The following is a 21,515-nucleotide window of genomic DNA, read 5'->3' on the forward strand; positions in this document are numbered from 1 at the left end:
ATGCATCATATCTGATAAACAGCTTGCTAGAAATATTGAAAAACAAAATGGAAGTGGTTACAGTGTCTCTCCTTTGTTTTTGTCTCGTTGCAAATCAACCATCTCCAGGGAAGCGGTGAAATCTGTTTAAAACGAGAATAATATTAAATGCTTACTTTTTCTTTACGTGTGTTTTTGTAATTAAAAATACCATCACACACACACCATATGATCCTTCAAATTCTGCATAGTTTTCTTTGCCAAGGCTGTTATAATATTACGAACAGGCATGCAAAATGGTGCTATGAGACTCCCTGCAGATTTCAGTATTACGTTGTGATAATCCCTTCCTGTTCACAGGAAAGTGCCCTCCCTTTTGTGTGTTAAGATTACCAGAAGATATGGATAGAGCAAGGTGAACACCTGCCCATAATTTAAGACTCTGGCCCTCTGTCCCTTCCAGCTGTATCAACCTCATATCCAACTAACTTAGCTTTATTCTTCATTACCCTAGGAAGAGTTCCCTTGTGAAGTCCTTCATTCAATGTATGATGTAAGACTGGGGAATATAATCTCAGACTGAAGCAGCAGAGGCAGTAAGCAGTACTGTCATCCTTTATTATTTGCAGGATTTTTATTTATGTATTTGATTATTTATTTTTTTTAATGGGAGTTTTTTATTGGTAGTTAAATTTCAAATCCTGCACCACAACAGTCTTGATTTTCAACTGCTAGGTGTCTCACATGTAGATCGCTATGTTTCCTCCCAGGTCAGCCTTTCTCACGTGTTGCCCTACTGTGAACTTCGACTAAGGTTTTGTGTTTTTTTAGTAGGATATTATGGCCCCAGAGCATCCCCAACCTACTTCAGGAAAGTCTAGTATGCCACAGAAATGCCTAAAAGAGAGAGTAATGACTCTAGTTGAAAAGATGGCTTTGCTTGATCATCATCATCATCAGAAGCACAATCAGTAGGGGAGATGGGGAAAAGGAACGATACAAGGCAACATCATTCCAGTGATGGGTAATACATGTAAATGTTATGTGCCACAGTTCTGTACTCTTACTATTTATCCATTATATTTTCATTTTGTGTACTAACATAAACTCTAACCTAGTTTACTCTATACTTGCTCTGTTATTGTCTTTTCAACTCCTAAGTTGTTACATTATATTTTACATATCATACATTGAGGGCCACTGGCTACCATATGCCTACTTCTATACAGTGTTTGCAAATCATACCCCGTGAGGGTATACCTCTAATTCATGAAGGCAATTTGAAGTTTCATCTGTTTGCAGTATTTTTGATAAACTAACCCTTTTGTAAAATAAGGGATGACTGAATAGAACTCATGAGTGTCAGGGTATAATAGAAATCAGGTATTTCATGGTCAGAGTTACCATGGGAGCACTTCCTGATGTTCAGGTCAGTAGACCCTCCATTTTCATATCTAATATGTCACAAAATAATAATATGCCAATGGAATTCCACAAATTGTTCCACAAGGGCAATTGATATTTAGTTAATGGGAAGAGAAAATTTTCTCTTAAGTCCCTATTTTGACCCTTCTGAGAGTTTTTTCCCATATGTACTGTACATGCATGGTATATGTTCAGTACCCTTGTGTCCAAGACGGTAATAATGTCACCTGAGGGTCCCGTCTAGGACGAGAAACGTCTTGGACCAACACAAGACCTTATGGAAAAAATTAATGTTGTCACAAAATCTTTGAAAGGTACCCCTAAAATCATCAACCTGAATCTGTTTTGGCACCAAAACAAATTTCCTCACCTTGATAGTGTGTTTTTCTGAGCTTGTTATCTCCAGCTTAGTAGCTCAATTATCTCCAGCTTAGTAGCCTGAGGTAGATTGTGGCACTTCAAGGGGTTAGCAGACAGTTTCCTAGGCATGCTTATGTAAGGAGAGGGAATAGCCTAGGAGCAACACGGGGTAAGTGTGTCCACAATGTTCTGGTGAGAGGGACAAAAGCAAGCCCAGCTTGCTCATCATGTGACCAGATGCCAGTATTTTATTGGACAACATCACAACCACGTCACTCCTCCGGGTGTGGGAACCGCGTTGGACCAGGTGAGACCATCACAGCTGTATTTTCCACGGATTTGGGCCCATATGAACTGTTGGTTCCGTATTGGACATATGCAACCACATTACAGCAATATATTGGATTATTATTTTTGGTCTCCATCGTGGATGCGAAATGTCCTGGACAAACCCGTCTTGGATGCGAGGGTTCTGTAGTATATTACAGTAAGAATTCAGAACATGTTGATCATCAGTTGGCTTAATGAAATGGACATTAGTGGCAAATAAGTAGAATTTTTTACTTAATAGGTGATTATATATTTAATGGTTATGGGGGGGAGGGAGCCTGAGGGAGAACTGAGCGGTGTCCCAAATCCCTCAGAGATTGAGTTAGCTTACAGACCCTCAAACTCACTCCCGATATAATCATCGTTTTGTGTTTTGAATGTAACAACATGATTTTCCACCTCCTGTGCAGTATGAATTGTGTTCCTGACCATGTGGCTACATGGGTATAGATTGACCTCACTACAAACTGAAATCATGTATGCTAGACCCATCCACACAACCAGAGAGTGTGTTGTACTGCAGTCTCATATTCAGTGAGGTATCTTTGTTATTGCCCTTTTTTTTTTTTTTTTTTTTTTTTTTTTTTTTTTTGATTATATGGCTGCTCTATCTTCTTTACTGTGTGTTTATGTGGTGCCTGAGTTTGAAGACTGCCACTTGTGTTTTATTTGTAGGTGTGTGCAGTGGCAGTATCATAACCATTGATGTCAGGTGGCATCATTGTTCGAAGTACAGTAATCCCTCGATTATCCAATGTAATAGAGCCAAAGGCATGTCCGGGTAATGGCTCCATCTGGATAATGGATTTCTCCCCTTGCCCCCATTCGTACCTAACCACCTAACCTATCTTTGAAAACCAGTGTAAAAGGCCACTACAGTACATTGTGCAACACTTCTTCCTGTTGTTTTACACTACTCTGTCCGGTCAAGCAGACCAATTAACCACAGCCAAGCAATTACCATGGTCAAGCAGACCCATCAACCACAGACAAGCAATCACCACTGCAGGGTCATACCTTGCCATGACATGAAAAAAACATGAGAAAACCAGCTACACAAGAAAAAGGCAATGGGCACATAAAACATAATGGTAAAAAGGAATAAAATCATGGTAAAATGGAATAAAATTGTGGTACAGTACAGTAAGCTAGAATAAAATCAATGTCAATACTCACGATTTCTTGCTAGGTGTCGTGCTGAATAACCCGGTAGCCCCTTGACTCTGACTGTTGTACTGCGGCTGGCGTAGCTGTTGCACTGCACAGTACATCCCATGTGGTCTAATGGTGTACCCTGAAGTGCATAGGATCGCCAGTAGTCGGCTCAGGAAAACGGCTGTGGGACTTGGTGGTGGACTGCCTACTTCAAGTGACTCTGAAGACAGCCACAAACTCACGTCCAGGGGAGACACAAAGGCTGACAACATTCTAGGTTGAGTATTCTGACTTTGGCTGACACTGCCGCACAGAACGCAGATCCTCCACAAGGCAAAGAGGCACCATCTGTTTCTCATAATCCGGGTGCCCTGCTTACTCAGGCACCTGCTTGAGGTGTGCCCGGAATGTGGTGAGGCAGGGGATGGCTGGAGTACAGTACTTCAGTTTTGGGGGTTGTTCACATCATCCTTTTCATCCTTGTCGCTCTCTTCTGGCCGGGCAGCAGCAACAGAAGTGGTGATCTTGATGTAAGACATAACCTGAAAGCCGGGATCACCCCTGTCCATGTCTGACCACTCCCGCATGTTATTGACATATACGGCTATGCCTGTGTTACGAAGGAGAGCATGGAAGTCGTCCACATCAAGCCCATAAAGTCATGTCCACTGTTGTGTCCCTGAAGGAGACGAAATCAACACTTTCTCCATGCACTAGTCCAGTTGTACAATGCAGACTTGAGGTCGTAGCGCTGCAGGTTTTCCAGTGTCCACTGCCCTTGCGTGTCCAGTTCCTGACTCTGCTTGTCCTCGTCCTTGAGAACAGCCGTCACCTCGGCAAGGAACCTCTGTCGTTATAGCCTCTTTGTGGCCACAACAACACCCTGGTCCATTGATTGAATCAGAGCAGTGGTATTAGGTAGCAAAAGCATGCACCTAATGCGACCATCATCTGCAGCCAATTTCTTCTTGGAGGGATGTGGGGGGACATTGTCTAGGAGAAGAAGAGCCATTACTTGGTTACGAGGGATTCCAAGTTCCTTCGTTTGATAATGGATGACCTCCTTGACGAAATGTCTGTAGAACCATTCTTTGAAGACCTTGGAGGTAAACCAAGCCTTCACAGAATGGTACCACACAACAGGAAGGACATCCATTAGCCGATGAAGGCAGCGGGGCTGTTTTGCCCGACCAGCAATAATGGGCATCATCTGGTGCTTCCCGTTAGCATTAACACATTACAAAACAGATATCTGTTGCTTGGACAACTTGTGGCCAGGCACACGCTTCTCTTTGTCATCTACCAGAGTGTCCTTGGGCACTGAGTGGTAGAAGAGGCCAGTTTTATCAGCATTATAGACATGACCAAGAGCGAGTCCCTCCTCCTCAATCAAGCCTAACAAATTCTGATGAAATTCCTCCACTCCCTCCTCACTAGCGTCCAAAGCTTCGCCATGGGTCTTACGATTTGTAAGGCCATGTCGAAGCTTGAACTTGAACAACCAGCTTTCAGATGCCTTGAAGTCGGGGACATTGTGAAGGTGAGCATACTTCTTGGCAGTGACCTTCAGCTTGGTGCCTCGCAGTAGCATGCCTGCAGCCCGTTGCTTGTGGTACCAGATCAGTGTCAAATGGTTGACTTCGGCATGCCAGGGCAAGCTCATAGCCTTCTGATTGGTATTGCGTCTCTTCTTCCCGCCGAAGTCTGTTGTGTACTGGGTGGGTTTGTCATGGGCTTTCTTGATGTCATGTAGGGTTGAGCAGGCCAGGTCATACTCCTTTAAAATGCAGGAAGTGGACCATCCCACGTCAGTCTTACTCAGGATATCCTGCTTCTTCTCCAGAGTCAGCATTACCCTCCTCCATCTCCCTGGTGGAGGGGCCATCATTACACACCCTAGGAAGAGGCATGCAAGGAATAGCAAGGCCTGAAGCAGGTAGGAACCACAACAAAAGCCACCACATGCGCCGCCATAACAACTGTCGGAGAGGAGCTGCTCACTACACGGTTGCCGCACGAGAACTGACCCCCGTAGTCTTGAAACTGAGGGCAGGGGTTACCCTCCCTGCACCCCACTTGAAGTGGAAGCTCACTCCTTCAACGTAAGTGGTAATCTTGAAAGGGTGAGAGCGCACCCCTTCGTGTGGGTAGGTGCAGCAAACAATTGGTAACACTGATTAGTTATGAATTTAAAATACAGTAAAAGCTCGATTAACTGGCATGTGATGCATCGGCACATCCTTATAACCTGAATGCAAATTCGATCCAGCATGGGTTAGAAAATATTCCAGATATAAAAAATATTCCACCGCCTGAATCCTCATCTCGTGATCCTGATGATCCCCCTATAATTCTTGATTAGTTCTGTACAGTACAGGATAAAATAGTGCATGCAGCTAAGTTTTCAAAATTATTTTGGCCTGTAATTTAACCCTTTCATGCACGGGCCTGGTGAAGAATCCGACTGCTCGCACTCTTTTGACTCTGGATTCATCCAAGTGAAATCAACCGCTCACACTCTTTTGACCAAGGTTGAGTCCAGCCATATAATTTGCAGTATTTTTTCACAACAATTTGTTGTTTGATCTTTGTAATGAATGAAAAAAAAAAATTAAAAAAAGGAATTACCATATTGTATCATTCACTTATTCAGTGCTTATTAACTTACAGACATATATATAAACATTTCGGCAATGATTATAGGATATTGTAGAACATTTAACTGCGATCCATTTCATTAAAAAATGACACTTCTAGCTATGCTGGAAAATTTTTTATGGCATACGGAATAACAATAGTCATTCATCACGCCTGGCTGCTCTGAGTGAACTGTTTCCTGTCATTTTATTCTCACCTGCCCAGACCTCATGCTCCCCACATTCCTCACTCAGTGATTTTTGTGGCATTGAAAAATGGTTACAATCATTTCATTCCCCTGCCCTGATTTTTAACTGTATTGTTATGAAACTGATGCATGCTGCAAATGAATAAATGATCTTCCTAATGAATGAAAAAAAAAGTAAATAAAGTATATAAAACACCGTACAGTACTTTATTATTCAGTAATGTAGGATATTTACAGAAGAAATATGTGCAGCATGTGATGTGGTGTGTGGAAGGAAGAGAAGACGGAGGGGGGTGCAAGGAACAGCGTGGTGGACTGAAGAGGTGAGACAGGCTGTGGCACAAAAGAAGAAAGCATACAATGAATGGATGAGAAATAGGGGCGTGGAAGAAGTTGAGAGGCGGAAGAGAGAGTTATATGTAGAAAGAAAGAGAGAGGTGAAAAGATTAGTAAGAGAGAGTAAGAAGAGAGTGGATGAGGAATTTGGAAGGAATTTGAGTGTAAAGTGGAGGGACTGTAAGAAAATGTTCTGGAAAGAGGTGAAAAGAGTAAGACAGGGTGGAAGTGAAGTTAGCAGGGGAGTGAAAGATAAAAATGGTAGATTACTAGTGGAGAAGGGAGAAAAAGTGAGCAGATGGAGAGAACACTTTAAGGAATTGTTGAACATAGAGGATGGAAGTAATGTGAGTATAAGTGGCTGGGGAATGACTGGGAGAAGGAGGGAGGTGAGAAGACAGGAAGAAATCAGTAGGATAGAAGTTGTGGAAGCAATGAAGAAAGTTAAATCGGGGAAAGCCCCAGGAATTGATGGAGTGTGTGGTGAAATGCTGAAGCATGGGGGAGAGAGAGTAGTAGAATGGATGTGGAAGATGTGCAGATTGGCCTGGGAGGAAGGTAGAGTCCCAGAGGATTGGAAGTCAGATATAATTATTCCCTTGTACAAAGGAAAAGGGGAAAAAGAAGTGTGTGGTGATCATAGGGGCATTTGTCTTCTTAGTATAATAGGAAAAGTGTATGGTAGGATACTTATTGACAGAGTTAGAGAAAGAACAGAGAAATTAGTTGGAGAAGAACAGGGAGGCTTTAGGAAGGGAAGAGGTTGTGTAGATCAGATATTCATTCTTAGATCTTTAGTTGAAAAGTTTCTAGAGAAGGGAAAGAAGTTGTATGCATCTTTCATGGATTTGGAGAAAGCATATGACAGGGTGGATAGACAAGGATTGTGGAAAGTGTTAAGAATATATGGAGTAGATGGGAAGTTGCTGAATGCTGTGAAGAGTATGTATGATGGTGCGAAGGCTGCAGTGCGTGTGGATGGTGAACTAAGTGAATTTTTCTCTTTGAAAGTTGGGTTGAAACAGGGATGTGTCATGTCTCTATGGTTGTTCAATCTGTACATGGATGGGGTAATAAAAGAGGTACAAGGTAGGGTAGTGGATGTAGTGGATGTTGGAGTGGCCCTGGTGTGAGAGGATAGTGTTTGGAAACTCCCTGTACTGTTGTTTGCAGATGATACTGTGTTGTTGAGTGAAGACGAAGGGGAGCTGTGAGGCTTGGTAGATGAGTTTGGGAGAGTGTGTAAGAAACGGAATCTAAAGGTGAATGTAGGGAAGAGTAAAGTGATGGTCTTTGAGAAAGGTGAAGTCAGTGAATGTACAGCGAGGTTGGATGGTGAGGAATTGGAAAATGTGAGTACGTTTAAGTACTTGGGTAGTGTGATGAGTAAGGATGGAGGTTTGGAGGGTGAAGTGCTTGAAAGAGTACAGCAGGGAAGAAAGGTTGCTGGTTCTTTGAAAGCAGTGATAAGAAACAGGGAAGTGAGCATGGAAGTGAAAAAGTTACTACATAACAGTATTGTGATATCAACTCTAACGTATGGAAGTGAAGCTTGGACGTTGTTGGAAGGACACAAGTCAAGAGTGAGAGCAGTGGAAATGAGTTATTTAAGAGGAGCCTGTGGAGTCACATGGAGAGACAAGCTGATGAATGAGGATATAAAGGAGTGTTGTGGTGTGAATGTGGATGAGATAGGAAGCATTATGAGGAACACACTGAGGTGGTTTGGCCATGTGGAGAGGATGGAGGGTGAAAGACTGACGAAGAGAGTGTATGTGAATGAGGTGGAGGGGGGAAGAGGGAGGGGGAGGCCGAGGATGAGATGGAGGGATGGGGTGGAGAGGTATATGAGAGAGGGGGGTGTGAGTTGGGAGCAGGGCAGTGAAATGGCGGGGGACAGGGCGATTTGGAGGCGATTTGTTTGTGGCTACCCCAAACGGGATTGAGGCGTCTGGCAATAGATAGATAGATAGATAGTATTCATTTACTCATTGAAATGTGTGCAATACCCACACACTATTTTTTGCACAACAACAAATTGTTGTGAATGATACAATATGGTAATTCCTTTTTTTTTTTTTAGATTTTTTTTTGTTCATTAGGAAGATCATTCATTAATTTATAACATAAACCTGTTTCAAAACAATACATTTATAATAAGGGCAGGGGAATGAAATGATTGAAATCAGTTCCTGATACGGCATGAATTGTTGAGTGAGGAGTGTGGGGAGCGTGAGGTCTGGGCTGGCAAGAGACTGTCACTAAGTACTTGAAAGTGGTGGGACACAGGTGACGTTGAAAGAGTGCGAGAGGGATATGCTAAATTTTTCTTTAAATAATTTTTGGTAATGTTTGCCGGTTTGTGTTCAGTCCCGTACAATTTCTCTTGCTGTCTTTTTTGTGTATTGTATCTTACCTGTACTGTATTTAATACTGAATAATGTACTTTATGAAATATAGTCCCAAGTTTGGCCCTATTGGATTTGTTTGACCTCCCCAGAAATTTCTAAGAGTAACATTCAGTTATCCAGAAAATTCCACATCCGGAATGGAAGAATCCCCATGCATTCCGGTTAATCAAGCTTTTACTGTATTGAAAAGAAAATGTCAGTTTCTAAGGTTCATGTACAATACTGTATAATCCCTTAATGTTTGCAATTCTTATCTATTTTATTATTAAAGACTGGTATTTGTTCTTGAATACTCTTTATGAGTATGTATACCATACTTGTGCCATGGGGAGAATTTGGTGACAGACATAGCTACAAAGTGGTTCTTGCAGTCAGTTATAACCCTACGAATGCGCCTTGGCTGGTCACACAGATTTTGATTATATTTCTGCTCCAAATGCTTGTTTTTGACATTTTTCCCACCCAGAATCCCCCAAACCAACCAGTCCCCCAAGACACTTGGGAGGGGGTTAATTTGAAAACGGATCATGAGCAACGAAAATACAGGTCAAATTCGTACAGATCACACCAAAATACACCAGAAAAATATACTGACAAGCCAAAACAAAATACTGTAGTATGGACTTGTAAAAGTTTACCGAATGCAAACATGAGACTTCGTATTTCAAACTACCTGGCTTTGCACGATTTGTCTGTTTAGGTAGTACTGTACTCGGCCATTCTTTACTGTAGGAATCATTTCATGAACTAATTAAATTATTTATTAAAGTTTCATGCACCGTATCTAATAAACAGCTTGGTAGAAATACTGAAAATATATTATGAAGTTGATACAGTATCTCATCTTTGTTTTCGTCTCATCATAAATTAACCATCTCTGGAGAAGTGGTGAAGTCTTTTAAAATGATAAAAATATTAAACACTTTTTTTTTTTCTTTACACGATGATCTTATCATTAAATTAAAAGTCCTATCACACTATAGGGTCCGTCAAATTCTACACGTTTTTCTTTGCACAAGGCTACTGTAATGTGACGAAGTGGTGCTATGAGACTCCCCACAGATTCCAGTACAATGCTGGGGCAATACTCTCCTGTTCACCAGGGAACGGTCTCCCTTTTTGTGCGTCAAGTTTACCGAAAGATATGAATAGGTCAAGGTGAACGCCTGCCCACAGTTTAAGACTATGTCCGTGAGACCGAGCAAGGGGATCTCTAGTGTACGATGGGCGGAAATTTTTGTGCGACCATAGTTTCCACCCGGATGCAAGCATTTTGTCTGGATATTACAGAAATAGGTACAAGTAATGGTTTTGAACAGCCAAATCACAGCGTCTGGGTATTGAATTGTCTGGGTAATGGCCATCAGGATAAGAGAGGGATTACTGTAATCATTGTGCTGAAGAAATAAGAGATTGTACTGGTAGGCAATAAGTAAATTAAATTTAATGTTTAATATATTTTCTCAGTCGCAGAGTTGATGAATGAAATAATAACGTACATCCATTGTAAAATTGCATGTTCTGTAGTTTTCAGCAAGTTACGTTGATAAACACATTGCTGCCATTAGTAACCTCTCTTAGAAATTACCCATAAACATTTGTTTCTTATGTTGTATTGTGTATACTGTACACTGGTTTATATTATTGATGATAATTATGTGTCTTCATTCAGGATAAAGGTGAAGGAGGAGAGTCCAATCTCATCACATGGCTGATGGGCATTGCCATCCTTACATTTGCTCTCTTCATGTCTGCACGCATGGGTATATACCAGGAATGTCTCTACAGCAAGCATGGCAAGCACCCCCGTGAGGCACTGTTCTACATTGTGAGTTTTGTTTTTCTGTACTTCTTGTATAACAGTACCTATTTGTATTGCAGAATACAATGGGTGTCTGAGTTTTGCATTTGCTTTACTCTGATGGCACCTCTCTGAAGTCAGTCGTGGCTAAACTTACCTTATGAGTTGTCGTGTAAATAGTTTTATCCCATTTGGCTTATGTCAGTATCCTCTATTATTTATGTTTTGGTCTCTTTACTTCACTCACATTCATCTATAAGCAATTTAATAAAGAACACAGTATAATTTTAGCAAATTTTGGGCTCCATAAAACTTGTAAGCCACATGCAAAGATGTTTTTATTGTCTTACTGAGAAAGCAACATGGCTGCCACTTTGCCTCACCTGTTTATTTTCATTGCCTAAATCCATCCATCCATCATCCAGTCCTATGTTGCCCCATGAGGAATGTAGGAGCCTAGTGTCGTACGCACGGAGTGACTTTATGCAGGAAGTTACCGTTCCCTTCTCTGTTTAGCCTAACTTAATCTGTCGTAACCAAATCTAAACTAACCTAACCTAACCTTATCGTAGATCAACCTAGCCAAAATAAACCTAAATTAAACTAACCTTAATTCACGAAATGACTTATTTCACAATCTGCCTGTAACAAGCATACATATTTATTTATATGCTTCATTCTTTCCTTGTCCTTCTGCCTACGGGTGACTTTACACTCCCTCTTCTGTCTTTCTTTCCTTCATTCTTTCCGTTTCCTTCTGCCTGTGGGTGACTCTACACTGAGTGACAAGCCAAATGGTTTCCTGAACACCTGGAAACCATTTACTACGCTGGGTGGTAACCATATAACATATTTTGGCGCCTGGTGGTTTAGTGGGTAATTATTGCACTCCAATCGGATTGAGCCGTGAAGGTTTATATCCAAGGGGTGGTTGGGGTTGATTGCTCATGTAATGCCACTCAGAGATGAGTGAGGCTGGTCACTCTCATCTTAAATGTCGGGACCAACTGCCTAGCCCCAGGCTCCTACGTTCCTCATGGGGCAGTGTAGGATTGGATGATGGATGGTATCTTTATATCGACCTATAGTTACCTATAGGTCGATAAGACATCCAGCTATTTCCCTGATACAGATATTTCTTAAATGTTGTTAATAAATGGCACAATACTTGAAATAACATGCGAATACTTTCAGCCAGCAACTTAAAAGGGCACTCGGCGCATGCGCATTGAGCGAAACGGTAACTTCTAGCATAAGTCACTCTGTGCATACGACACCGGGCTAGGCAAGTTGGTCCTGACATTTAAGATGAGAGCGACCAGCTTCACTCATCCGAGTGGCATTACATGAGCAACAAACCCCAACCATCCCTTTGATATAAATCGACACAGGCTTAATCCAGTTCCAGTGCTGTAATTACCCACTAAACCACCAGGTGCCATAATTTGGTTATATGGTTACCACCCAGCATAGTAAATGGTTTCCTGGTGTACAGGAAACCATTTGACTTGTCATTCAGTGTTGAGTCACCCATTGACAGAAGGAATAGGAAAGAATGAAGGAAAGAAAGAAGAGGGAGTGTAAAGGTCATTTGAGATAACAGTAAACAAGTGTGCACAAATACTGTGCATTAGTCTGTGAAAGCTGAAATAGAAAGTTCCTGGACCTCTTATAATCCCTCTTCAAAAGCATAAGAGGTACATGGTGTTTCTGGGTAGAAAGCTTGAACTAGAGCAAAAGAGGATAGTTCGCCTTTTTTGGCCCAGGCAACACTGGGTACCTGTGCAAGTAATCATCATCATCATCATCATCATCTGGATCTCCTTTCCCACCCTAGGGTAGGGTGAGGAGTAGCAGCACCCAGACAGACAAAGTTTGCCCAATTCAGTGGGCCACGCTTCCATTCACTCATCATTCAAGCCCATGGAATTCTGGCTCCATCTGATAGGCCAAAAAAAATTTCACCACGTTCTGTAGCTTCACATATACTTTTCCGATAGAGCCAAGCCGAAAACTGTCACGTTAAAACTGGGTGTGAAATCCCTGGTCATGTGCTTCTTTGCACAACATTCATCTACCCAGCCCGATCTCTTTTCAGTCCCTTAGCCTACCTCTCCTCCTCACACACCCATCCACCATATCTTTCCACGTTCTTCTTGGCCTACCTCGCTTCCTCTCTTTCAAATTCGCACAGATAAACCATTTTCTCTACTATTGTCATCCATTCTCTTCACATGGCCATACCATCTCAGTACACCTGCATTGATTCTGGTGTCCACAGACTTTCTCAGTCTGCATCTTTCACAAATCACATTATTCCGTATCCTCTCCACTCTCTGTACTCCACATACATTCCTCAGCAGTCCCATCTCCACTGCTCTTACTCTTGACTTTTCATTTTCATGCCACACCATAGTCTCACACCCAAATATTAAAGTTAGCATTAACATTCCATGTAAGCCTTGCTCTGCAGCAACACTCAAGCCTCTATTTCATATCAGGGTCTTCATAGCACTAGCTACTTTAATTCCTTGTGTCACTCTGCTTTCCACTTCTTTTGCACATTTTCCTTTCTTTTCTATCACTGTACCCAGGTATTTGAATTCCCTCACCAATTCTCTCCATTTATTGTAACATCACACTGGGTGTCACCATCTCTCTCAGTAAGCATCACTTTACTCTTTTCTACATTTACCCTCGAGACACAATACTCACAGACATCTACAAAACTCTGCACTTGTCTGCCAAGCTCTTTTTCGGTATTTGCAAGTAGCACTGCATTATAGCATACATCAAATTTGAGGGTTAAGAAAATTTTCAAGAATGGGAGACCATGATAATTTGGAAAGCAGTCATCAGCTAAATAAAAATTGACCCATCCAAGCATAGAAAACTGCCCTGCAGAATGTATGTATATGTGTATGTAGAATATTTTTGAAACTTATTTCACTTCATCGTTACAGTGCATTCTCATTTAGCTGTGCTTGACAACCTCCCTCACAGCTGTTATTTCTCCATCGTAGCACACACTGTCTCTGCCTGGATTCCTGGTGACAAGTGGGAGCATCCTGGATCATGCATCTCGCTTCACCCGGTCACCACCCTTGCCTGCCCTCGCATTATTACCTGGTCTCTCGTGGCTGCCTCGTCTCTGGATTTTTCTGGCTGGCAATGTCCTAACACAGTGAGTCTAGTTAGCTGTTAAGTATGAAAAACTTTACAGGAAGGAAGGGCTGGGTTTTGGGACATTATTTAGGGAGAATATAGTTAGATCTTTGCTTATGCTGTTTTTTGGGAAAAAGAAAAATTTAACCTGAAGCTGTATTACAAGTAAGAAATACAGATATTCATATTGGACCAGATATCATAGGACCTCATATTTAATAGGCTGAGGTGGTTTGGACAGTTGGAGAGAATGGATGGGAGTAGGGTGGAAATGTCAATATTCAGTTAGTGCACTAATATCCAGATATATCAGATGTTTTAAGGAATTAAGTAATTATAAAACTAAGCAGGATTCAAGATCAATCTTCCCTATGAAATGTAAAGGAGATTACTTAAGTAAAATATACAGGTGAAACAGATTTGCTGCCAAAGAACCATGAAGGTAATGCATTAGTTGTTTCCTGTTAGCATTTCCTATAGCATCCCTCAAGAAATATTCATTTTTGAAAGTTGAAAATTATAATTATATATTTTTATTTCTAGTCCTATGATACAGTAGCATCTTATTAGCTGAGACTAATGCTGCAAATGATCTAACCAAAGAAGCCATTGTTCAACGCTATCACAGCTGTAATGTTTTGGAATTTCTATTTGTAAAGTTATCACTTAAACTTGTTTATCTTTTTTATTCTTTAACAAAAAAATATTCCAGATCCATGCTAACTTCTGCATAGCACCGTTTAACACAGATAACATTGCAGATGTATATCATTATTACTTTTAACCTCCATAGTGTATACCAGAGCAATAATACAGTACAGCTTCAGTTGCTGTATGTATTTCATCTTCGTGGATATGTGATTCTTGCTTCCCATACAGTCATCCTTTTATCAGTGAACAGAAATTTGTATTGAAGTATTGTACTCAGTACTGTAAAACAGCTACATTAGAGAAATCCTCTGGAACATGAGTGTTTCAGAGGAAATGGCAGAATTGAGCTACAGGCACCAACATGTTCCCTTGGCTGGGAGATTACATTTTTGCCCTCAGAGAAACATATATAAGCCCTTTGAGTATGGTCGAAGCTTCTTTGTTCAACCCCCAGTACTGGACCTTACTGCATTACGTAATCCCAATGGACTGTGCTGCAAAACGGTAATGATATGGGTGTATGATCCCCTGCCTCGCAGCCAGTGAAGCATGTGGACTCAGCCAAGTCCCCAGCTCAGCCAATCAGCATGCACCCACTCCTGCCTGCTTCCTCATCACCTTCTCAGTTAGCCAGGATTTCTTAGACTATTTGTCATTCCTTTGGATGTGCAGTAGCAGCTTTTTATACTGCTATTGTGTAGGACTCTGATGCATCCTCCTCCTCCCCTGAGAGGCCCTCACGTGGAAGAAAGTGCACTTGTGATCCATCTAAGCGGAGAAAAAGCGTAGTGAAAGAGGAGAAATAGGGGCAAAGAGTATGTTAGTGTAAAGACTGTGAGTATGATATCTCATGTTTTATATTGGTTAAGGTTTTGCCCCAGTGCGATGTATAATAACAAGTATAATGATGCATTAACAATTTCAGCTTTGGGGATATTGATATTTACTGTTAATGCTGGGTATGTTGGGCTGATGACCACTATTGCTATTTTCTATATTCCCACTTTCTCAGCATGAGGGGAAGAAGTGTTGATAGTTACTATTAATGATGGGTATGTTGGGCTGACAACCACTGTTACTATTTGCTATATTTTTACATCCAGACCTCTGATTTTGAGTGGATATTGGCTTCACACTATAAGCAAATAGGCAGTCATGATTGCATACCCCGTCGTTTAACCCCAATCTAATATTATTTAACATATGTGAGAGGGCTTGGTGCCTCATGACTGACTGAAGAGTGTTATTGTAAATATTTGTAATGGGAAGGGAGATGCACTAGAATGTGGTCTGAAGTTGCTAGACTACGTAATGAATGTTACTAAGAGGCTGTGGGAAAGTACGATTAGGGAGAGTGAAAACTGGGGAGTGCAGTTAGGTTATAGACTGGGTAATGAGTGAGTGTGAGTGAAGTAGAGAGCGAGAAGCAAACATTAGAGGTGAGTGTGCACCAGAGATCTGTCTTGCATTCCCTTCAGTTATTGTAGTGCTTGAAGTATTTGCGCTTTGTAATAGGTATTTTATATATCGGCAGTATTGTGTGATGGACATCCTTATTTATCGACAGTGTTGTGTAATAGACATTCTTATTTACTAACTGTATTGTGTAATGGACACCTATTTACTGAGAATCTACTTTATAATTGATGTTCTTTACTGACAACATTGTACAGTGGACACTGACTGACAGCACTTTATAATGGATATCATTATTACTGAAAGCTCTGTAATGGACTTCCATATTTGCTGACAGTACAGTGTAATGGACATCCTTATTATTAATAACTGTGTAATGGTGGATGGTAGGTGCTGGCAACCATCATCCACTCTTTTGATGTAGTGTAGTTCACCTACTTCTTTCTTCAACTTTAGCATTCTGTTTCTGTATCTGTCCACCTCTCTTCTTGCTTTCCCCTTTTCTTCATCGTTCTGCCTCTGTGTCATTCCTCCTCTCTTCCTACTTCTCCCTCTCCTTCCTGTCGCTTTGTATTACTCTGTTATTCATTTCAGGTGGCTCTACACTGCATGACAAGCTTAATGGTTATCTGTAACCCAAAAAACCATTTACAGCCCTGGGTAGTAACCATGTTACCAGATCAGGGGATGAAATGGAGCCAACGATATTGCCCCAGTTAGCCAGGTAGCGAGATGCAAATTCAGCATCCACCCAGGAACCAAATCTAAGGTGATGCTCTGTCATCCACAAGGGAAAATATTTACTGCACGGGATGGTCCTGGGGGGCGGGGTGGTTTTTTGCCTGTGGTTGATGGGTCTGCTTGGCCAGATGGACTGAGGTTGATCAGCAACAACAGCAGTGTTTTGTAATGGACATTCTTATTATTGATAATTGTGTATGGGACATCCTTATTTACTAACAATGCAGTGCATTGGACATCCTTATTTGACAGCTGCATAATGAACATCATATTTATTATTAATTCATTCACTCGGTGTAGTGCTGCTTTCATGTGTCTGCCCTTTCTTCTGTTCCTTCCATCCTCTTCTGTCTTTCTTCCCATCATTCTATCTTCCATCTACTGCATGCTGGTGACTACACTCCCTCTTCTGTCTTTCTTTCTTTCATTTCCCTTCCCTCTGCTTATGGATGACTCTACACTGAGTGACAAGCCAGATGGTTTCCTGTACACCAGGAAACAATTTACAATGCTAGGTGGTAACCATATAACCAGATTACAGCACCTGGTGGTTTAGTGGGTAATTAAGGTGCTCCAATCAGATTGAGCCTGTGTAGGCTTATATCTAAGGTGTGGTTGGGGTTTATTGCTCACCTAATGCCACTCAGGGATGAGTAAGGCTGGTCACTCTCATCTTAAATGTCAGGACCAACTTGCTTAGCCCTAGGCTCCAACGCTTCTCTTGGGGCAACATAGGATTCGATGATGGATGAATGGATGAACACTCCGTGAAGGTTGTGGTAGGTATGAGAGCCTATCATCCACTCACTTGCTGTAGTGCTGGCTACTTCTTCCTTCATGTCAATCATTCCTTTTCTGTTTGCCTTTCTTTCTTCCTGTTTCATTCATCTCTCCTGTTACTTATTTTTACTCTTCTTTCCACATCAGGTGATTCTACACTGAGTGACAAGCCAAACAGTTTCCTTAAACTCAGGAAACTATTTACAGTGCTGGGTGGTAACCATATAACCAAAGAACAGTGATGTGAAGACTACTATGGTGCATATGTTAAGTGGGTGGGGAGTTGCAGTTACAACTTACGTCCAGGGACTATACCTCCCCAGCAGTCCCCACACCTTGCTGTGGCAAGATGTTGTCTGCTGCAAGGGAACATTGGGTCACTGCATGGAACAACCCTGCAGGGGCAATTTCTTGCCTGCAGTTGATGGGTCTGATTGATCAGACAGACTGGGGCTACACAGCTGCAACAATAACTCTGTAATGGACATTCATATTAATGATAGTATTGTGTAATCATTTTGATTATTAACACTTCAACATGCTTGCATACGTTGGCCTTGGCCACCTAATGGCAACTCTTCATGCTGCTCGATCTCTTGCTGCCTCCCCATTAGGTCCCTTATCCCTGGTCACATTTGGTAACCTCGTCCTAGGTCTCCTTCGGTCCTCCCCTCCTCAACCCCACCCCCAACATTTACACTTCTCATTTTCTGCACCCAACTGTCATCCATCTCAATCCACCTCTCCTCAACACAACACTAACACACTTCAGTCCCATCCTTCCTCTTTACACTTCCATTGCAAACCTTATTGTCCCGCCCCCCCTCCCCCCAACCTCACATTGAAGGACGCACTGCACATCTGCCTAATCATTGTCATTTCTGTATGTTTGAACCATTGAATATCCGTCTCCCCAACTGCCCAGGTCTCACTACCATGCGGCACCACACTACTAACACATCTATCTATCTATAGCCAGATGCCCTAATCCCATAAGGGGTGGCTACAAACAAATCGCCTCCATGTTCCCCTCTCCCCTGCTGTTTCACTGCCCTTCTGCCCAGTTTACACTCCCCTCACTCATATGCTTCTCCACTCCATCCCTTCATCTCTTCCTTGGCCTCCCCATCCCTCTTCCCCGCTTCACATCACCCACATACACTCTCTGTGTTACTCTCTCTCCCGTCATCCTCTCTCCACATGGCCTTATGTCACATACAAAGATCTCCATAGCACGGAGAGAGAGCCCTTTCAGTGTCAGGAAAGGCAATAGCCCTGAACTTCTTCCAGCCACTCCTCACTTCAGCTACAGCTCTAGCTCCAGGCCTACCTCCAGCACGTAACATATCTCCCAAGCAATAAAACTCTTCCACAAACTCAAGAGACTCACCAGTAAAATAAATCCCATCATGCCTGACAACCTCCACATGCTTTCCACAGCACACCACAGACATAAAATCAGCATTATCTCGCAGTCTACCTCTAGTATCACTACATCTCTTATGCACCCACTTATCACAAACACTGCACAAGATGGAATTACTTCCCATGCCCTTGTGGCAAACTGCACATAGCCACTTTCCCCTCACCTTTGACAGTACTGCCACCAACCCCAGATACCATCACCTCTGTTTCATCCACATTTGTTCTCAAGCCCTTGTTCCCCATACTGCCTCTCCACCTCCCAAATGTGTCCCCCACTTCCCCGTGATTCCTGCAATCAACACCAAATCATTAGCACACAACATCTGTGGGAAATGTAATGGACATCCTTACCTAATGATAGTACTGTGTAATGGACATCCTTATGTAGTGATAGTACTGTGTAATGGACATCTTTATGTAGTGATAGTACTGTGTAATGAACATCCTTATCTGATGACAGTGTTGTGTAATGGACATCCATGTGTAATGATAGTACTGTGTAATGGACATCCTTATTTACTAACAGTACCTGTACTGTTTGATGAACATCCTTGTTTACTGACTACTGTAATTGTTAGAACTGTACCTTAATGGTAATTCTTTTGTATTATTACAGATCTACTGCAGTGAACATTAAAGCAGATTATTCAGGTTAATGATGGATTATTGTATTAAGCTGAAGGAGAACTCTGACAAAGGATTATCTTTGAGAGAGGGTACAGTCTGCAAAAAAAGTATGGAGACTCCCATAATGCTTTGCTTTATGAAGCACCTGGTTTATGAACTTTGGCATACTACACTGCAGGTCATGTTTCACTAGTTGTGTACTCTATAATGAATCCATGTTATATATCGTGAATGTGTTCCAGAGTAACGCAACCCCCTTCATACAGCCGATACTTTAAATTGGGGTAAATTGGTAATAGTAATAGAGTAGTAGCAACAGCAGTAGTTTTTGTTGTAGCTCCAGGTTCATGTGAAGTATGAACCCAGTGGACTGCAGGTAAGTTTCATTTCTCCTGCAGTCCACCATATTCCTTTTGGGGGTTATGGAGAATGTTGAGGGATGTTTGTACAAGCAAGCAGTTGAGCCTTCCATCTATTTTGGTGCCACCACATGCACCCATCTTTCTTCAGAACCATGGCATATTGGTAAATCAGCTTTATAGGCAGCAGTGGAATGTAATATTATTGTAATGTACTGCACTGGGCTTAATAAAAAAAAAAAAAAACCTTATAAATAGATAACTACTGTATTGTACAGTATGTTAATTAAAGTGCACTACCTTAACAGCCATAAGTATGGAAAAGCTTTGAGACAAAAATAAATCTCTAATAATAATTGGTTCCACAAAAACCACAAGTACAGATTGTTTGCACGAAGAAACAAAAGCACTTTCAGTCACGAGTCATGTGAATGTGAGAGGCACAGCACATAATTTGTTGCTTCGTCTCAGGACCCATTCCATCCATGTAACTATGTTACATCATCCGTATCACACAAAAAAACAAGAGAACTGAATAACCTTCCAGCAATACACACGATGGCTTATTAAGCTCCCTCTTTCTTCACCTCACATTATTTTCCACTAATGCATACACAAACTCTTTTTTTTCCTGATTCACTACCAACACAAAATTAACTCAAGTAATCCACTGTGCCGTTACTTGAATGCAGCTTGCCACACCACAGCACATTTACTCACCTCATGTACCACACTGTAACAGTGCTGACAATCCATCAACATATCCTTGACAGAAGCTCTGTGGGCGCAGCTGGTTGAAGTGGCTGATTTTTGATGGTTCAATGATTTCACATTAAAATGAGTCTGGAGTTGCAACAACAGCATAATTCTTATGCAGTAGAATGCTTGGGTGTCTTATTCTTGTATGATAACTAACAGTTGTACACACACACACACACACACACACACACACACACACACACACACACACACACACACACACACACACACACACACACACACACACACACACACACACACACACACACACACATTATTGAAAGCATTACCCAGTACTTCATTTTTCTTTTCTCCCTTGGGTACAAGGCTTCTGGTGAATTGGTAATGAAATGAAATGAAAAGCATTACCCAGTACTGCAGTTTTCTTTCTCACTTGAGTGCAAGGGCTTCTGGTGATTTGGTACCAAAGCATCCTGACCTCCTCATGCCTGTAATCCCACTATGTGCATGGTAGGGATTGTTAGTATTTTCCCATAAGAAGTTAGAAGTTTACTGAGCAGAAAGAAGCACCCCACTCACACTGTGAAAGGGAGTTTTCCATGTATGCATGGATCACCCCATTTCACCACACACCCCATAGTCATCGAAATTAAATTGGATCTCAGTTAATCCCTAAGGAAGGCTGAGACACTTAAGTTTTTTCTTACTACTACCAGACGGCACAACAACATCTACTACTAAATGTTTGTGTTCAGCTGAGGGACGCCCATGCCCTGAGATGGTTAATATGTAGTTCCACTAAGTTTTACTTCTTTGAGGTCCACTGGGTACTCCTAAGCTGAATGAAATCATCAGGCAGTATCCCAGAATAATAATAATAAGTAGTCCTTTGTAGTCACAGGGATCACTCTTGAAAGTAATTGTTTAGACCCAGGCATTTCCTCTGTCAGTCTTTGTACAGTGTATATACAGTATCTCTGTCTGACTGT

General features: G+C 41.7%; 1 protein-coding gene across 1 annotated transcript in view; it reads left to right on the forward strand.

The window, feature by feature from the left end:
• Window positions 1-21,515, forward strand: part of LOC145390411 (UDP-xylose and UDP-N-acetylglucosamine transporter-like) — a 38,422-nt gene that overhangs the window by 16,502 nt on the left and 405 nt on the right. Inside the window, exons 6-7 of the mRNA XM_080265344.1 lie at window positions 10,514-10,669; window positions 13,666-13,826. Coding sequence (XP_080121470.1) covers window positions 10,514-10,669; window positions 13,666-13,826 — 317 coding nt within the window. The remainder of the gene's footprint in view (window positions 1-10,513; window positions 10,670-13,665; window positions 13,827-21,515) is intronic.

Source organism: Coenobita brevimanus, chromosome 14, assembly GCF_032717465.1.
Source record: "Coenobita brevimanus isolate Jiangsu-jjx chromosome 14, ASM3271746v2, whole genome shotgun sequence".
Classification (NCBI taxonomy): domain Eukaryota; kingdom Metazoa; phylum Arthropoda; class Malacostraca; order Decapoda; family Coenobitidae; genus Coenobita; species Coenobita brevimanus.